The 19,822-nt window shown below is 31.2% G+C and overlaps 2 protein-coding genes across 2 annotated transcripts in view; both read right to left on the bottom strand.

Moving 5' to 3' along the window:
• Window positions 1-926: 926 nt before the first annotated feature.
• LOC122610767 (beta-amylase 3, chloroplastic) lies at window positions 927-3,326 on the bottom strand. Its single transcript, XM_043783726.1, has 4 exons — window positions 2,647-3,326; window positions 2,316-2,526; window positions 2,101-2,211; window positions 927-1,967 (listed from the first exon to the last, which is right to left on the bottom strand). Exons 1-4 carry the CDS (start codon window positions 3,279-3,281, stop codon window positions 1,170-1,172), a joined length of 1,755 nt encoding a protein of 584 aa, XP_043639661.1. The 5' UTR covers window positions 3,282-3,326; the 3' UTR covers window positions 927-1,169.
• Window positions 3,327-16,472: 13,146 nt separating this feature from the next.
• The window catches only part of LOC122610015, a 33,538-nt gene continuing 30,188 nt past the window's right edge, over window positions 16,473-19,822 (bottom strand). Inside the window, exons 59-63 of the mRNA XM_043782986.1 lie at window positions 19,513-19,797; window positions 18,781-18,996; window positions 18,642-18,694; window positions 18,176-18,284; window positions 16,473-17,434 (exon numbers count right to left, since the gene is read on the bottom strand). Of these exons, the coding sequence (XP_043638921.1) occupies window positions 17,063-17,434; window positions 18,176-18,284; window positions 18,642-18,694; window positions 18,781-18,996; window positions 19,513-19,797 (1,035 nt within the window). The 3' untranslated portion in view covers window positions 16,473-17,062. The remainder of the gene's footprint in view (window positions 17,435-18,175; window positions 18,285-18,641; window positions 18,695-18,780; window positions 18,997-19,512; window positions 19,798-19,822) is intronic.

Genomic DNA, 19,822 nt, shown 5'->3' with positions numbered 1-19,822 from the left:
AAGTTTTTGAAAACCCTATATTGCCCATATTATTTGTTCACTAGTTTAAATATATTTATTTAAAATAACTATAATACCCTTAGAGAAAATCTAAGACACTCATTTTTATTTATTTACTCAAACATCAACAACTCATTTTTTTTCTCTCATCCATAAAACACATTATTACTCTAATTCCTTCAAAATCTTTTATCTTAAAAATCGAACATCGATGAATTATAAAAATTATATGGGTGTTCTTAAAATTTCATACTCTTTCATTAGAGAGGTCATTATATATATTTTCAATGAATTTTTAAATCCGAGAGCGGAGGCCGTACAGTTAAGGTATTTGGCTATCACACTCTATGACCTATCACTCTACCATCTCATTGTCACAACATGCGGGTACTTTCTCTCATACTCTGTATTTAAAAGAATTTGGTTTATTTGACAATGATTTGGCTCACTCAAAATAGCATGTCCATGTAAATTGCACGTTTGGCCCATTATGAAAGAGATTTATTGCTAATACTTTTTTGTAAGGTTAGTTCTTTTGGTCAGCACCTACCTATCCATCTCATGTGGGGTCTCTACACTAATACTTATGAATGAAAAATTGAAAATTAATGCAATTTTCTTTGAGTCTCTAATTTCTCGCCGCAAAACAGTTTTACTATATTTTTTCATTTATCCAAACACACAAACACAAAGCACATCTGAGGTCGTCGAATACCATCAATGTGAATGCGATAAGGATCAAGGGAGTTACATGTGGGCCATGAAACCTGTTGAGCCCAGTTACTATAAGGCCCAGATACTGTTTGTTCATATGGCTTTTCTTCTTCTTTTCTGAAACTCTATTTCGAAACATGATCTAATAATTCGTTCATCAGATTTTCAAAAATGACAGACAATTTCGAAATCAAATATCAACAAGTAAAGAGTACACAAATGACATGCATTTATACATAACAAAAAATATACTGTAGTATAACTTGTAGTACCTACATACATAGTTACATACATACATGATGAATAAAAAATAATAATCCACCTTTCTTTAAACATCATTAAAATGTTGTTCATTTTCTTAATTATATTACTGCATGCTAAATATTTTTCCTGTCATAATTAAACTTCTTTATATACTCAACCCGGCCCATAATTTTATTATGATTTTCATATATCTACACCAAAACAATCTCCATATCGTCTTTCAACCTCTTCAACTTATGATCAACAAACCGGACATATAAATCCGTCCTAGTCGAATCACTTGCAGGCAATCTCGCCTTCCCTCCTTCCGACGACATACTTCTCACAAAATTCACCAACTCCCTCCAATTCTCGGCCTCGAATAACCTCTTGTTCAGTCTCAAATACGTGAACGCGCACAACTCGTTTCCTGAATCGGATTTACTCGTTTTCAAAATCTGCCCATAAGCCCCACTATCATATCTTTCCAACGCATTCTCTCCAGCCAAATCTACCCTGGCTTCTTTGACCGCCATCTTGACTTGTCGGACTAGGCCTTCTGGCGAACAATCCGCGTGTCGTGGCTGCTCGTTGTCTCTCATTTCCATACAAGTGAAGTTCAAAACGACGTCGTGTTTGGCCAACATTCTTGCGATAGGTAAGTACCCGTCCGAATGGCGTGTGTTATAATACCCTGCAGTCAACTCTGCAGCATGAGACCTGGTCTTGTAATGCCAATGAATCCCGGCGACTTTTCCGGACAGTTTAGCCCCGGTTCCTCGGAATATGCTGTCTGCGGATCCTAGGATTCTGTCGCCGTGTTGTAAGAGTTTTCCGGAATACCATTCCATGAAGAAACGGCCGTAGTCGGTGTCCCATGTGCCGTCTCTTTTGAAAAAACCGGTGTCCTCAGGGAACTGGTTGTACTGACCGGAATCGTGAGGCCCACTTTTACCCCAGTTTTTCTCTCCGTTTGCATCCGCGGCTGCTTCCAATGATGCTTTCATATACTGCAATGAAGCACGTGTTTTATTAGTACATTAATAACGGATGAAAACTAATGTTCATATAAAAAGTTTTTGACCAAAGAAACGATTTGGTCAAATTAACCTTATGATTCGGACCAATTAATTAAAAAGGTACCTTATCATAACATTGGAATTCGCCTATTCCAGGAAACCTCCAAGTCCCGTTACTTTCTGGATAAGATGGATACCTTAGTTCCCCACATGGCCCCATTCCCACTTGTATTTCCTACACACATTTTATCATCAAATTAAATTTCGGTAAATATATACTTAATTACTTATGTTAAGAAATATATATTTGTAATTAGTTTATAAGTAGAGAAGTATTACCACAACAACATCCCCTAAGTAGTTTTTGAATCTCTGTTGGAAACTTGTCATGAAATCGGAATAAACTTGAATAGGTGTTCTTCCGCGGAGCACCGGCAGGGAGTCGCAACCTAAAGAAATGTACTCGGGGTTTCTGCGGCCGGATTTATCGGTGTATACAAGGTCAGGGTTCCGGCTGATTTCTTCAAGGACCCACGGTGGTAAGGGGATGCTACAATATAATACAACAATAATGAATTAATATTGAAGTTGAAAACAAATTAAATTAATAATTAAAAATTACGAGTACGTACGTACATAATTATATACAGATATAGATGGAAATAATTACCTGCAAGAGTCACCAACGTTGCCTCCACATTGATGAAAAGACATGACAGCTTGAAGCTTCAATCCATGTCTCTGAACCATATTCACCAGCTCCACATAGCCTTCCCAATTATACTTGCCCGGTCCGTCTTTCTCGACCAAACCCCACCACACATCCACCATTATCCCTTCCACCCCCGCGCCTTTCAACGCCATCAAACTCGCGTTCATCGCCTTGGGCTTATTCAAATGGCCACCCAGCGTGACCGTGTCAAGCGGCAGCATCACATACACCGGCACCCTCGATGATGAGCCGTTTTGGCTCTCATCATGCCTGCTGCTCGTTGATAATGCATGAAACTTTTCTTTTTGTTCCTCATACGTACCTTCAAAAGGCGACGACGTCATCATGATGCTCTTTTGTGGAGGAGGAGCCAAATTATATTGGACATTAATTTCTGATTGCATGCTACTTTTGATTAAACGACGTCGTAAAATAATAGGCTTGATAGAATTATTAATAACGGCGGTGGCTGTGAAATCATCATGAAGAGTTGTTGTTTTAAGAGCAGCAGCAGCAGGAGGAGGAGTACTACTCTTGATGATGTCTTTTAGATTTAAAAAACAAGTAGAAGAAGATCTAAGAGTTAAAGCCATTTTTTGAAAAAATAAAGATGACGATGGAATGTGGCGATGAATCAAGGGTTGTGAAGGTATTTTATAAATTCACATTTCGATACAAGACAATATTTGTGGGTCCTGTTTGGTTGGAAAAAGTACCTAAACAAAATACTATCAAATATTACTTGATTGGCTTTATATTTTTCAAGCGACGCGTATTACGCGTTAGAGTAAGCACGGTTCGATTTGTATTAGTTTTTTCTTTTTTTTTTACTAAAATTGAAAACCGAACCAAACGTTTTGTTTTTTCAATTTTTCATTCGGTTTCAGTTTAGCTTGTTTTTTCTCTTTTGTTTTTGATTTTTCTGGTTTTGGTTTTCAGCTCGGTTTTCCTTACCCAAAGGTAAAGAGATTATTTTCATAAAGACTTTCGGTCAAATGAAGGAAAATAGAGTTTAAGAGGTAAGTAACCGAACTTGATGGCCGAATACCACGTAACTACATTAAAAATAGATTAGAGTAACAGAAACATACAAACGATTACAAAATTATAGACTACATTGATATCTATGTAATCGTTTACTCTATGTAAAAAATAAATTAAATATTAAATTAGATGATTAACTAATAAATATTGTTAAATATTTAATTAATTTACATATACAATATTATACTCTTTTTGGGTCTTGCTATAAGGTTGTCGTTAACGTGAATAATTAATTATGTTTTTATTAATAAAGTTCAAAGAATGTGTTTTTGACACGAAAAGTAAAAAAAAGAAACAAAAATGACTTACACTAATAACAACTACTCTTAGGGGGTGTTTGGTTTGTAGAATTTTAAGGAATTCGATGGAATTGGAATCTGAATTCCATTCCATATCCTGTTTGGTTGACATAATGGAATTCAGATTTCATTCTATATTCCGTTTGGTTCGTATGGAATTATAATTGGATTCCTTCAAATTCCATCATATGATGGAATTCAAGATTCCTTCATATTTTTTAATGGAAAGTTTGAAATTCCAATGGAATTCAAGTTTTGATAAAACTTAATCTTTTATAATTATTTTTATTATCATTATTTTTACTTTTAATATTATTGTTAATAATTACTTCATATTAGTTAAAAAATTGTTTAAAATTTTATAAAAAATTATTAATATTTATAAAGTTTATTACTACTTATTAAAATCATTTTTTTATATAAAAATCTAATTTTAGCTTGTAATGTTTAATATTATTCAATAAAAAATGTTATTTTATAAAAAATATTAATAATATTTATATAAATTTTTAGAATATTATTTTATAAAAATATAAATAATATTTATAGAAGTATCTATAAATTATAATATTATTGTATAAAAATATTTATTTTTTATAAAAATTTTTACTATTTAATAAAAAAATTCTTATTAAAAAACTAACTATAAAAAAATTCTTATTAAAAAAACTAACTTAGTTTATAAGATTTAAGTTATTTTATAAAAAATATTATTTTATAAAAAATAATAATACTTTATATAAATTTTATATTTTGTAAAAAGCATTAATATTACAAATTATAAAATATGTATTCCAATTTTTTTAATTATTATTTTTATAAAATAATATTATGAATTTCATTCAATTCCACTCAATCAAACACACAAAATTATAATTCAATCAAATTTCAATTCCATCAGATTCCAATCCATTCAGATTCCAATTCTATCAAATTTCAATTCCTTTAACATATTCCAATTCCTTCAAAAACATTCTGCGAACCAAACGGCCCCTTAGGATTGTAGTTAACATTATATGTTATTTTTTATATTTATAAGTTTTATCTTTTGTTTTGTTACATTTATTGGTGTAACATAGTTTGGCTTAATATTTTTGAAAGATATATATTCACAATACATGTAAATATATCCTTTAGTTAACCATTTTCTTAATTTAAGCTAACTTGTGTAATATGTAAATAAATATTAAAAGAAAACACTGTTTATATATCTCCAAGTGTAGTATAAATGATTTAAAATTAATGATAAATTGAAAAATTATTTAATAATATATGTATACATATAGCATATATAGGGGTGAGTTAAAACTCACAAATAAAAAAGAACTCAAGAACAAATGTGAGCCATGTATTTTTTTTTTCTATCTTTCTCTCTCTTCAATTAAATAAGAAAATTCATCCAAATTATTCAAAATGCTTTATTTCACAAACCGTAAATCGTTAGATGAAATAAAAAGTATGGGTAGTCTTAAAATTTCGTCCTCTTTCATTAGAGATCCAATTGGATATACTTTTGACGACTTTTTAGTTTTCGTTTTATTTTTGGTACTTACACATAACTTGCGCATGTATAACTTGAACGAAAATTGTGATTCGAAACGGGCTTCGCCCTTAAGGATATTCATAAACCAAAGTTGGTGGGGGTGATTGGTCATTGAGGGTGATAGGTCATAGTGTAATAGGTTATAAAGGGTGATAGTGATAGGTCATAGGGATGACCGGTGATGGGTGATCTACCTAATGAGCTCTGTCCTTAGCCGCTATGGACTGACGGGCTCCGCCCTTGGCCACCATGGCTCCGCCATGGATTGACGGGCTCTGCCCATAAATTTCATTGTTGTGTACGTATGTTCATTTCCTAATTTACATGTGAAAACAATGATCCTACACTTGTGTGTGTAGGTTCACAAGTACAAGAAGAAAAAACAAAAAATTAAAAAATCGTCAAAAGTATATCGAATTGGATCTCTAATGAAAGAGAAAGAAATTTTAAGACTACCTATGCATTTTGTTTCGTCTAACGATTTACAGTTTGTGAGATAAAACATTTTGAATGATTTGGGTGAATTTTATTATTTAATTGAAGAGAGAGAAAGAATATGTGATTCAGAATGGCTCTTGAGTTCTTTTTTATTTGTGAGTTCTTAATAACCCTTACTCAGCATATATATACATATACATATCTATATAATTATTAAAAGAGTAGTTAACCAAGCCTTTTAAAGCCCTTTGCAAATTTAAAGTTATCTTAAAAAATTGCACATAGGATTTTATCCATGTGGCATCTTCATAATTTTTTTTCACAATATTGATCTTTTATTTTTTATACATTAAACCAACCTTAATTTGTTTTATAAAATAAGAATAAAATACACATCTTAAAAACACGCGGACCTTAACAAACACACCCATTTAATTCAACCGATTTAAACAACTTTTTCACACAAACCATTTGTTTTCCAATGATCCCTAATTTTCTTTTAACCTTCAAAGTCTCTCATATTTTTATATATTAAACAAACCTTAACTATTGATTGTAATGCTCAAACACTCTCCCATCAATTTTTTCAATGCAATCTTCAATCAAGGTTTATTCTATGATCATCATAAAAAAGTAAAAATATAAATCACAATAAGTTGTTTTGTTTTTCTTTGTTAAAGGCATAATCAAAATGATGAATGTTTTGAATGATTAAGTTCCCCTGTTTTGAGTGATTAATCCCTTTGAATTATATTTTTCAGTCAATTGTAAAAGGATGAATGTTTTCGAATTGTCTGTTAATGTTAAAGATTAGATTGTATGATTTTTGTGTTTCTCTGTATTTGATCTCTTAATCATAAATGTTCCTTTTAATTAGTGTACATGTTATTTCGTCATTTTCTTTCATGAGTTGTATAACTATTGATCGATCTTTATTACAAAGCAAGTCTTCAATTTGTATTGATATCAATTGGACTATGTTCTAATTAAATATATCAAAATTTTATGGCCAAAGGCAATTATGAAAATGAAAGTTAACCATCGATGCAAAAAAGACTCAACATAAGGTTTCGCAAATACAAATGCGGTACATGAGATCAATTGGTTCCCATCGATCTATCAATTATTTATTATTTTTTTAAAAACAATTTAAGTTTGGCTAAGAAATAGAAGTTTCACTTATCAGGTCATGTGAACTTTAAATGAATTAATTTTACATTACATACTAATTTATAACATCTCGCGCATCGCGCGGGTAAAAGACCTAATAGCATATATATGATTAGTCGACCATCTTGTAAGAGTATTTGAAATTTACAATTTAATTAGTAAAGCACACCTAATAGATACTAATAAAAAAAACTTATGATAATGAATTTTCTATAATCAAACCCGAATCTATAAAAGAGTTTTAACTTAACTTTACGAATGGTCGACATTACAGTAGTCGGATAATTAGTCGACATTAATTAATATCGGTAGTCAGTAGAATATTTTCTTTAAAGGCATAATGCTATTTAGATATTTTTAGGCAAGTATAGGATATTTCATGTGTGTACGACTAGTAACTTAATGCTGCCTCTGGATATTTATTTAAATGAATATCGATCGTATATATCGAATTTGTCGTGACCTTATCTTATTTAAACAAGATCCACACCACGTAACATCTTATAGAATTAAGTTGCGTATATTTATTAGCATGTGCATTTGAATTTCTGAACAAAGCTTAGCTAGCTAGTTTAACATATTACTCAAGCAGTAAAGCTGTCTAGTTAATTCGTCACCTCCAGCACTTTTTTTTAATACATATCTTTATAAGATTCTACCGTATGTTTGGCAAAATAAAAGCTTTACCTTTAAGTTGGTTTTGTGTGGTTAGCGACTGATCGAAGTTGGAGTAGTTAAGGTTGAGATAAGAGATCATGCATGAGGACTATAAGTTCAACTCTTTTTACATAAATTCTTATTTTAAAGGGAAGCTATTAATGATACCATTATTTACGTTAGTTAAAACAAAATACAAATATTTCATCATACAATAGAAGCTAATTATATTGCTTATATTCGGAAGATGTGGTGATACGATATCGATCACTTTCTATTTTAAAAACCTTTAAGAGTTTTTAAAAACATTTTGGGCCGGGCTGATTTTTTTTCCCCTAGTTCTATATCCAAACAATACTATATATATTTTTTTTTAAATTAATTTGTTTTTGAAAACTTAAGACATTTGATAGAATTAATTAAAAGATGAAATTAGGAGATAGAATGTATATATTACACATATCATGATTGAAGGTTTTAGAAATATAAAGTATTAATTAAAAGGATTTATCATTTTCTAATATAAATATGAAAGATCATGGTTTTGATAATCTTTTAAACGTACATAATCACGATCGAGAAATATGTTTATTATATATTTTTTTTCCATAAGTTACCGGCCTAATAAAATGTTCCCGATATAAACTTCTTTAACAAAAGCTAAATCCCTAAATCCATTGATACTTGCTTAATTGCTCCACAAGTGATTTCATTCGAGGGTGTGAAAAATATAGTGGAAAGTCAATGGTTATTCTATTGAAAAATCTAAGTGTGATTAATTTGATCGGTGAACATATGTTAAAAATTTTGCTGCTGAATTTTTTGACAATTCCTAACAGCTGGTAACGTACTTTTCATTCCTACGTGGATTCGTGTTATCACTTTTGTTTTTGATTGGTGGATATTAGACCTTATCTTCGTTTTTGGTCCTTGCATGTTTAACACCACATGTATTACGTACTTTGTGGTTTCAACAAATTTATACTCGATTCGTATAACTTTTGTCTGACTTTTTATGTCTTTTGGAATTGAAGACGTCGTTTGGGACTCAGAGCTTGTAAAAAACAACAATGAATGTTATTATATATTATTACTAGCTAATCAACCCGCATATATGCGAGTAGCTGAATAGAATTTGATGTTTAAGATTATAATTTATTAAAAAAATATAATATATATACATTACATTAACTATATTAAAAATTTAATGATAATTCAAATCTCATTGCTTTAACTCCAAAGTAATATTACAATAACAAATTTTAATCTACAATTTGTTTCTCACTTCAATATCAACCCTTTTGATAATACTTATATTTTAGTTTAGTTACCATAACATCGAGAGGAAAAAAGAAAATATCAATTAGTTAATTTGAAAAAGATGCTAAAAAAAATTAATTAATTATTTATACAGGTTTTGATTTTTATGGTTTTTTTTCTTTCAAAAAGATTAAGTAAAATAGAAACCTTTCATGATTATCTTGTAAATCATTTTAGAATCATAATATCTTGTAATAAATTTTCTTTTTATTTTATTTTGCCTATTTTTAAATTTTTTAAGATGATGTCATAAAAATATATTAAAATAATATATTAATATGTTATGGAAGTTTTTTTATATTATCATGACATCATTACAATCTTTTTTTATTAAGATAAGAGATATTATATTATATTATATTATATTATATTATATCATATTATATTATATTGTGTGTTATAAAAGAATAGAGAAAAACATTTTTGGGGGAGATTTTATTATCTTTTTCTTAATTCAAGAAATGATTACAAATTATCTAATATAACCGCCACTAACAAACTTCTTTCTAATGTTACACAATCACCTCTCTAACTATTGCTTTAACTGCAAAAGTAACTATAAACTCAATTATCTATATTAATTACATTCTATCACAATATGAAATACAACTAAATAACATCTTCTTCATCTTTGAGCTTTGTCTAATAGTCTTGCACATGTTGATCTTTGATTCTGCCATTTCTTCTTTGACTTCATCTTGTGTATATATTCTCATGTGTGACTTGAAAGGATTAGCGTAATATAGTCTTTAAGAAGTTGTTAGTGGAATATATGCTACTCCATAATTGTTAATTAAACTATTACGAGTCACTAATCGACTCGTAAAAGTCAAATCGATTTACACCAAAAACGAGTCGACTTGCTAGGTGATTCTCTTTTGTCAAAGCTCTTATGAGTCATTGTGTAAACTTGGACAGACATGTGTTACTCCGAATACATATAATCAAAGTCAACTTATAAGTTATATAATACTATACATTTACATGTCATGAAGTTTTCGATCCTAATTAATCAAGATGAAAAACCAATACTTGATACTACTAGTTTTTTACTTATGCTTTCCCAACAAGGAAATTAGAAAATGTTATTGCCTAATCGGATGTAGTCATTCATTTATGCTTTCAGTTTGTACACAGAGGCGGTACCATGAAAAATTTTCAAAGGGGGCAAATTTGAAAATTCCGTGAAAAGTAAATATAAAGAGGGGCAAAATGTTAAAAACCTATAGAAAAATTTTAAAAATTCATTAAAAATTTAAAAATATATTACAAAATTCAAATTTTGAGGAGGGCATTTGCCCCCTTTGCCCCCCTCTAGTACCGCCCCTGTTTGTACGTGTATGTGTGAAATGGAATTTGAATCGCTTTTAAAGTTTTAGTAAAAAATTACATTTTTCTTTCATACAAAAATAAAATAGATAAAACTTTGCTACACTAAATAACTAGATCTATACCCGGTCGTTGACCGGGTTATTAACAACAAATATACATCTATATCTATATCTTATATATATATATTCTTAAAAGTACTCGAAACATGTTCACCTCTATATATATAAAGATACAACAAGTTAATAAAAATGCAAATATCTAACGTTTATTAGTAAGACGTAATATAAACATTGCAAACCTAAACATAAGGTAGTATCACTTTTGTTAACTCATTATATATATTATTTATAAAGTTAAACATTTTATATATATATATATATTTTTGTAGCCCGATCAACGATCCAATATAGATTTACTTCATTTGTGGGGAAGTTTATTTGTTGTGTACATTTAGCATATGCACGGGTCAAACCCTGACGCGACCCGTGCAGACCGTGACCCGACAAAGCAACAAAATGAACCCGTGACCCGGTTCTTTAAGCGTCGAACGAGTCAATTGGGTAAGGTTCGGTCGGGTTCAATTCAATTATCGGGTTTAAGAGACTTTTGTTCTTCATTTTCATAAACCGTCCCGGCCTGACTAAAACCCGACAGAGCAACACAATCAAACCCGTGAGCCGGCTCATTAACCTATCAGGCGGGTCGATTTGTGTCGGGTTTGGGTAGTATTGGGCCGAGTCGTGAATTTTCGGGTCATATACTCATCCGGGGTGTACACTAATTTATTAGCTATATCTTTAGATTTTTTAGAATAATCTTTTAAAGATGTAGATATTGAATACATTTTTCAAAGCTAAGAGGCATTGATTTAATTAGCTACCAATTTTTCTATCTATCTATATCTATATTATAAAAAAGCAGCATTTTAATTTTGGAAGTGCTTGAAAATATGTAATATCACTTAACACCCTTTACAATATTTTCACATACACTACCCCCTTAACATTGATGGTTAATTTTTTTTAGCGACATTTTATCTTACTCCTACTCCTAAACTACTTGTATGCCTGAAACCAGGACTCTCGAAAAATCCCGTGTTAATTAATCCACCCGCAAAAATGTGAGAAGTGAGACTCGAACCCATATGGATCCTCCCAAGATCAAATACCTTATCAATGGGCCATCAACCCATTGACATTGATGATTAAATTATACTATCAACTATTTATCTTTTGAAATATCTCCATTAACCCTTTACATCATTTTTAATCACATTATTAAATGTTTTTTTTTAACATCAAACGCTTGGTATATGGAATATCATTTGTTGCACTATTGTTTAATTGATCTCATATTTAACTTTCTTTTGACATGTTACGATTTTTCTTTTTTTCTTGAATGTTCTCCTGCTCATCGAACATATTATTACTACATAGTGACAATAGTAAAAGATAAATCTAATTTTACTCTAAATGACAATAGTATTAAAATAAGTATATTAAATATCATAAAAATTTACCATAATTAAATATCAAAGTTTGACTTTTAATTTTGATGGTTGAGATTAATTTGTTGATTTATTTTTAATGGTGAAGATCAAAAGACAATTCATATTTTTTTCTCTTTGTAGTGGTAGCCATATATATATATAATATGGAGTAAATATAAATAAATGATAATTGGAAATAAATAAAAAATAATTGAAACATATTTGAATGGTCAGAAATTGAAATATTACGTGGAAAGGTTCGTTCATCTCATTCTAATTTTCAAAATGTGCTAAAATCAGTTGTCATCTTTTAAGAAAAGATGACACTTTTTCGAATAATGATAAAATGAATTCTCACATGGGGGTGTACTCGTCTCGTCTGCCACCAATATACCTTCCAAATAATTCGCACCCACATATTTTAAGCTAGAATTTATGTGTGGTTTTCAATTTTCATTCACAACTAAATACAGGCCAGGGTCCCTTTTATATAAGAAAAAATATTTTAAAACACCACAGACTTTTCGAAACTAAAGATCACTTCTAATTGAACTTTTCTTGATTCAATTCGGATATAAAATTATTAATAATTGAAACTCAATTGATAGAATTTACTGAAAAGCAAAGGAAATAATGTTTATATATATAGATACACGTCTGATGTAATTAAAATCCAAGTGAATAAACGTTATATATGAAATTAGAATTAATGCTTCCTAACATTTTGCATAATAAAACATGATACATGATCATGCCTTTCATCATAAAAAAGTACACATGACCATGACAAAAGAATTGTTTTTAATGATCATTTGACACTTTTGTGACTAGGCAACTTTTGTTTTGCAATTTTAAATTTCTGACACCCCAAAATATAATCTTGTCGATGGAAAATTGGAAATGCCTCCAAAAAATATTTCAAATAAATGGCCCCTAAATTGGTATCTACAATTATGACTATAAATTTGTGGTGGTTTGTAGACTGAGACGTGAACATTGTTATGTCCACATATGTTTATATTCTCATAATAAATCTTAATACTAAAAGACAATTAGCCTAACCTCAATTGTCCAATTATAACCTTTAATTTCTTAAAATTAATTAAATCAACACATGTTTAAATTAATTTACACTTTTTGTTTTCCATCACTAATTTACACTTTAACCCCAATTTAAAATAATTAATTTACACTTTTTGGTTTTTCATCACCAATTTATACTTTAACCCAATTTAAAAATAATTAATTTACACTTTTTAGTATTCTATCACCAATTACACTTTAACCCAATTTAAAAATAAATAATTTATAGTTTTTTTGTTTTTCCATCATCAATTTACAATTAAAAATAATATATCTACACTTTTTTTGTTTTCCATCACTAATTTACACTTTCACATAAATTAAAATAATTAACTTACACCATACAAATAAAATCACAATAGACGAAATCATTTAAAACCCACGAACCATGTGCTACTCTTATTGTTCTTAAGAACCATAGCTAACGAAAACAAAATTTCTTTTTACAAGACATCAATGAGAATTCGGTCAATTAGGTAAAACATGTTAAGATATCGTTTCTCTGCAAGAGTTTGTATAAAAGAAACTTTGCTACATCATTCAGTCTTAATATTATTTAGCATTTAATATTTACATTTGAATATCTCAATTATTTTCTAAGTATATTTTTACATGTTAACATATAAATATTTTTTTGTTCCATATACTAATTTTTATATTGATAATGTCGTAAAACCGGTGTATTTGACACGGGTCTAAAAAGTAATAAAATTTGTTGCGAAACAAAAATATAATGAAATACATTTTTGTAAAACCTAAAAGGAAATTAAGATAAATAATGGAAACATAAGCTATAGTTATGACTTCATTTAAATAAGCCAAAATAGACATTATAATATTCGTAAAAAATTCACATCTTTTATAGAAAAAGAAAAAAAAAACTAAAAGAAATTTATGTAATGCTCATATTTTGACACTATGGGGACTATATGAACATCATGACTCTCACTTTTTCGAGAAAAAATATATTTGATGCATTAACTGCATTTTATGTATGTTGGTAGGACACATCACACATGTTAACAATCTCATGTCACTTCATTGAAAAGCATGAGCATAGTGAAACAGTTTCAAAATTTTGCAACAATTAACTTTCAAATGGTGAAAGTTGAACATTAAAAATTGACGATTGAATATGAATTTTTCACATGCATATAGAGAACTATAAAATGAAAGTTAAGCTATTTCGTGTACGTTTTGCACTTTTGCATGCCATGAACCATCATATGTACATAATATTCTTTGTAAAAATGCAATTTTCACTTTTCAAGTCCGAATAGGCATCTTTGTAGGCGACCACCCCCTTTAGCCCTTCGAGTCGACATCCACACGCCTGGGCGTCTAGCTAGGTGCCATGCATAAGAATTCATTAATTCGTTGACCGGACACTTCACTTTTTCTTTTACTTAGCATATTTCTTCAATTTTACACACTTTAATATTTTTATGTTGCAACATGAAGTAGGTCCCCTTTTAGGATCACTCCTTATTTTAGAACCAACTAGGACATGTATTTTCTGTAACTTACTTGCCACCATGATCATCTTCGACCACCATCAGGATTTTTCGGCGACGAGGATCACCGGTAAATCATTTTTAAGTTAACTTACACATGTGTAAGTTAACTGAAACATGATTTTCCGTCATCGCCGGAGGACCATGTTTTTGGTCGGAGATGATCATGGTGGTGGTGGTCGGTGATGATGATTATGATGTGGTCCTAATTTGTCCTAAAATAACCCACCCCGTCAGATATATATCCCTAGTCCAGATTTTTTAAAGAACTTTCGAAACGCTTATGTGAGGGAAGCGCACCCTTTGAATAACCCAACACTCATTAGTCTAATCGCAACTATGTATACCATATAATTTGATTAATTTATCATATTATACACATCTCATAATTAATGTACAAGTATCTAACACACATTTATATAGATTAATCAAATTATGTGTCATGAAAATCACTTTCCATTTCTAAAATTAAGACACATCATGCCCTATAACATTTATTAGGTTTAATTAAGATTTGATTGGTGATCATATCACAGCCTCACAGGTAATTCAATTATTCTAGGATCATCATCATCAGTTCGATTTTAGTTTTTCTTGTGAGCATTTATATTAATATACTCCATACAGGTGGATGGTTGGTTTGTAACTTTTATTTTATTTCCAATGTAAGTGTGTATACAAGTTTATTATATTTGAGGTCATGGAAAACTGAATTATTGATCGACATTTAGATTACCAAAATATCTAGTAACTTTTGTAATTATTTGACGAAAAAGTATATTGGAATGAAAATATCTAAAACTATATTATGCATGTAGATATTTGTATAGCAAAATGCCCCGAATGTCGTTTTCACTCAATATACGTAAGTTCTGTTTTTCTCTAATTAAACATTATTAATCTGATTAACAATAACGTCATTTTTTTTACGAGTTAGTAGTTAACATTTGAGACACCACAATAACATCCAATTGAGCACTATACGTAGCTCGAATCATGCCTGCCCAGGACTCTCGAATCAAGCAAGAAATTACAAAAAATTCAAAGGAAAGAACATCAACGCCGAAAAAGTTTTCCAAGAAATCATAGCCACTAGTTACCTTTGGCTCAATTGTAGATCGAAATTTGGATCCATTAGTTGACAAGATTGGATTGAATTTAACGTATATATGTAATTGTATATTTGGTTGTACGAGATTTGGCCACTTCCTAAATTGGGAAGTTGACGAGTTGTGAATAAAAGTTTACTTTTCAAAAAAAAATAAAAAAACTAATTTAATATAGTTTTGTCTTTTATTAATGAAATAAATGAGGTACGGCCCTCTTTTGTAAAAAAAAAAAATAAAAATAAAAAATGAAATCTAATCCCACATCTAAGCAAGGCATATATGCCACATCTACCAGTAAAATAACCCTGAAATGTACCAGAAATATCATCTCATATCTACCAGTAAAATAACCCTGTAAATATACCAAAATTATATTACACGTTTGCCCATGTCAGCCGTATTATGCTCTGCCCAAAATTGAATTCCGATAGACCACTTGCATAACTCATGTACCAGTAAGAGCAAGACTAATGTCAAAAACAGCAAAAATGAGGACAAGTTTTTGTACACACTATATACAGTATGAAGCGGTGATCTTGTACACACTATATTTGGTTGTACGAGATTTGGCCACTTCCTAAATTGAAAAGTTGATGAGTTGTGAATAAAAGTTTACTTTTCAAAAAAAAAAACCAGTTTAGTATAGTTTTGTCTTTTATTAATGAAATAAATGAGGTACCGCCCTCTTTTGTAAAAAAAATAAATATAAAAATAAAAAATGAAATCTAATCCCACATCCAAGCAATGCATATATGCCACATCTACCAGTAAAATAACCCTGAAATGTACCAGAAATATCTTCCCATATCTACCAGTAATATAACCCTGTAAATATACCAAAATTATATTACACGTTTGCACATATCATCCGTATTACGCTCTGCCCAAAATTGAATTCCGATAGACCACTTGCATAACTCATGTACCAGTAAGAGCAAGACTAATGTCAAAAACAGCAAAAATGAGGACAAGTTTTTGTACACACTATACAGTATGAAGCGGTGATCTTATAGACAAAAACAGTGAGATGGACATCAATGAACCGAGGCTGATGATGAAGCTTCTGACAACAATGATACTGATGGACGAGAGGAGCCATCAATAACTCTCATAGGCGTCCAAGCTGCATCTTCCCTAGGCTGGCGCAAGGCTACAAAATGAAGAGATGGACTACACACTTGATAAATGCAACAGTGAGATGGACATCAATGAACCGAGGCTGATGATGAAGCTTCTGACAACAATGATACTGATGGACGAGAGGAGCCATCAATAACTCTCATAGGCGTCCAAGCTGCATCTTCCCTAGGCTGGCGCAAGGCTACAAAATGAAGAGATGGACTACACACTTGATAAATGCAACAGTGAGATGGACATCAATGAACCGAGGCTGATGATGAAGCTTCTGACAACAATGATACTGATGGACGAGAGGAGCCATCAATAACTCTCATAGGCTTCCAAGCTGCATCTTCCCTAGGCTGGCGCAAGGCTACAAAATGAAGAGATGGACTACACACTTGATAAATGCAACATGTCCAGGGATAGGAATCAGGTGCAGACCAAATCTGCTGTTCTTCAAATGTAGTTTCCTCAGCAATTGATTCCGCTATGCAGTAGGCAAGGTCGAGTTCTGGCTCCGTAAAACTGGGCATAGCAACACAACCAGCAGAAACATAGCCTTCTGGAGGACGTGGTCTCCAAATTGAAACTGGAGTAGTGTAATCATCAGCACAGTTTCTCCAAACCTGCATGCAATTGAAAACACCCTTAAACAACTAATGTTTTCTATAAATGAAAAAAAAGGAACTGTAACTATTTTTCTCATTTTCTTGAAAGTTTTTTCATCTATACTTTCCCACAACCATGTTGTCATGAAAAAACAAACATAGCGCAATTTCAAAATTTAGTCAGTAACAATAACGTTTAAACTATACATTAAATACTACTTAACTTATATGACTTTATCCCGATGTAGGAAACAAACACTAGTGTAGTCATTGAACTTTCAAAATTTGTACTGTTATAGTCATTGTGGTAACCATCTACCAGTAGAACCAGTAAAGTTGAATTAGGTGGTATGAAAAAAAAAGGTCCTGGAAAGTTTTCGTACTTCCACATGTTGTTCTAAAATAGTCGCACCTAATATGTTGCTACTTGCTAGTAAGATTGTAAGAAAGTGTTGCTAAGTTGATATTCACAGATTCAAATCTTCAATGACTACATTGCAAAATTTTGGGGTTCGTTGCCCAGGCATAACTGAAAGTACGTAGCTGTTCTATAGCTCAAACCTTAACAATAATGTCTACAATAATCTCTTTGTGAACTGTAATTTACATAGCCAAATGTGTTATCATAAGTTATTTGTTGGTAAAGTTATCACTTCCCTGTTCCATAGAATTGTTATTTTTAATGTTACAAATTGTAAAGTGTAAGACTAAACTAGTAATTTATTTATGCTATTATGAGGCCTGATGAAAATTCCTTACCAAATCATAGCCCAATGGAAGTGCAAACAGCCTTTCTTTGTTCTGATATACTGCAGCAGTAATTGGAGGATGGATCCCGATATGAGCTATATCACCAACTGAGACATACCTGAAAAACACATTTGTGGAACTTAATGTATACATACAAACTATCTTATAATAAACACACGGAAACTGGTCCATGGTAAAATTGTTCATAAAACTGTGCTGATATTATGATATTGGCTTAAGGTCTACTTGTTACCCAACACATCCGACCTGCCTCTTTTGCCACCTCTAGTGGACAAAATATGACCTGCTTTAGTGTTTTATGTTTTGCTTTTATAATTTTGATACAAACAGAGCCAAGATTGTTCTTATGGACCCATTCTAATGTATAAAAAAGATACATCCAAATGTTGAGCCTTCTTTTAAACTGGCAAGTTGAGCATACTACGAAAGAGTGAACACTAAGATTTAAGTATACCCGTCTGGGCAGATTGGGCGCCAGATGCTGCATATCACGCTATCTTCTACAACCTGACAGTAAAAAGCAGGTTACTATGATTCATGTATCATCTTGGCCAACAACCTGAGACTAACAAGCCTAAGATTAAGATAATTACATTCTTTTTTGACAACGTGTGGCGCCCTCTCGATTCCTGTTCACTGGTCCATACATTTGTAAAGTTGATAATGTGTTTAAAAAAACTCCCCGTGTCAGAAATTGACCCGGGAGAAAAGAAGTCTCCCGACCTTAAAATGGATTTGCTATGGCTACGAGAGTCTCTCCAATCAGTTTCGTTCCAAGCGATAGACACATGTTTCCGGCTTGAAGGGACCTGCAGATAAAGCAGAATATGCTGAGTTGACGGTCCTACTCATAGTATACTTGAACATGACTGCTATAGGGAGTCAAAAGTGAACTGAGGTACAAATTTATCAGAGTTGCCAAAAAGGGAACTGTATGCACATATCAAAATGGGACCAGCAGAGTCGCGTTGGCAGACAGGTCAACACTTGAAAACTTTTTAGGAGTGTAATGATATTTAACATATAAAATATGAAAAAGTTACCTTTTTTTTAAGATTGTATATCTTCAAGTAAAACGATATAAGAATTAATATACACCGTCAACAGCTTATGCATCGTACTAAAATTTTCTAAAAATAGTAAAATAGTTGATGAACAATGACCATACTAACTTAACAAATTAAATTCTTGTAGGTAAAACAAATTAGAAAGGTGTAATAATTTATATATACGAATAGACAACTTACAAATCATGTAACCCATTACTAAACCAATATGGCCATGTATTGACCAATTCTGTTATAAATAAGACCTTTGATATTTACCTTCAATACCAGGCTTTTGAGGCTAGATCGATAGGCTTTCCACATCTTACGCACCGCCATGCATATCCTAACCGCTTGGGGATCTCTTCCCTCGGATTCTTCTTCTGTACTACACTTGATGACACGGACAAAGCTCTCTGCTCTTTTGAACTTTATGAGATGAAGGATTAAATGAGAAGGTTTTGGATTACCAGCTTTTGCCAGCTCCAGTGCCATGAGATCTTCCCATGGCACGTCCCACATGATTTTACATGGTCTTTTATCCATCTTCTCAGGAGATAGACACTGTTTATGAAAACAAACTTTATAA

The sequence above is a fragment of the Erigeron canadensis genome, chromosome 8 (assembly GCF_010389155.1).
Source record: "Erigeron canadensis isolate Cc75 chromosome 8, C_canadensis_v1, whole genome shotgun sequence".
NCBI classification, from domain to species: domain Eukaryota; kingdom Viridiplantae; phylum Streptophyta; class Magnoliopsida; order Asterales; family Asteraceae; genus Erigeron; species Erigeron canadensis.
Note: the sequence above shows the minus strand (reverse complement) of the source record. Positions and strands in the feature narration are given on the sequence as shown.

Bases quoted from the DNA above. Each gene is read 5' to 3' on its own strand.
- LOC122610767 (XM_043783726.1), bottom strand. From the start codon at position 3,281: ATGGCTTTAACTCTTAGATCTTCTTCTACTTGTTTTTTAAATCTAAAA. The intron at 2,527-2,646 runs GTAATTATTTCC...ATTATATTGTAG, and splicing joins AACGTTGGTGACTCTTGCAG to CATCCCCTTACCACCGTGGG. The intron at 1,968-2,100 runs GTACCTTTTTAA...GCTTCATTGCAG, and splicing joins AATTCCAATGTTATGATAAG to TATATGAAAGCATCATTGGA.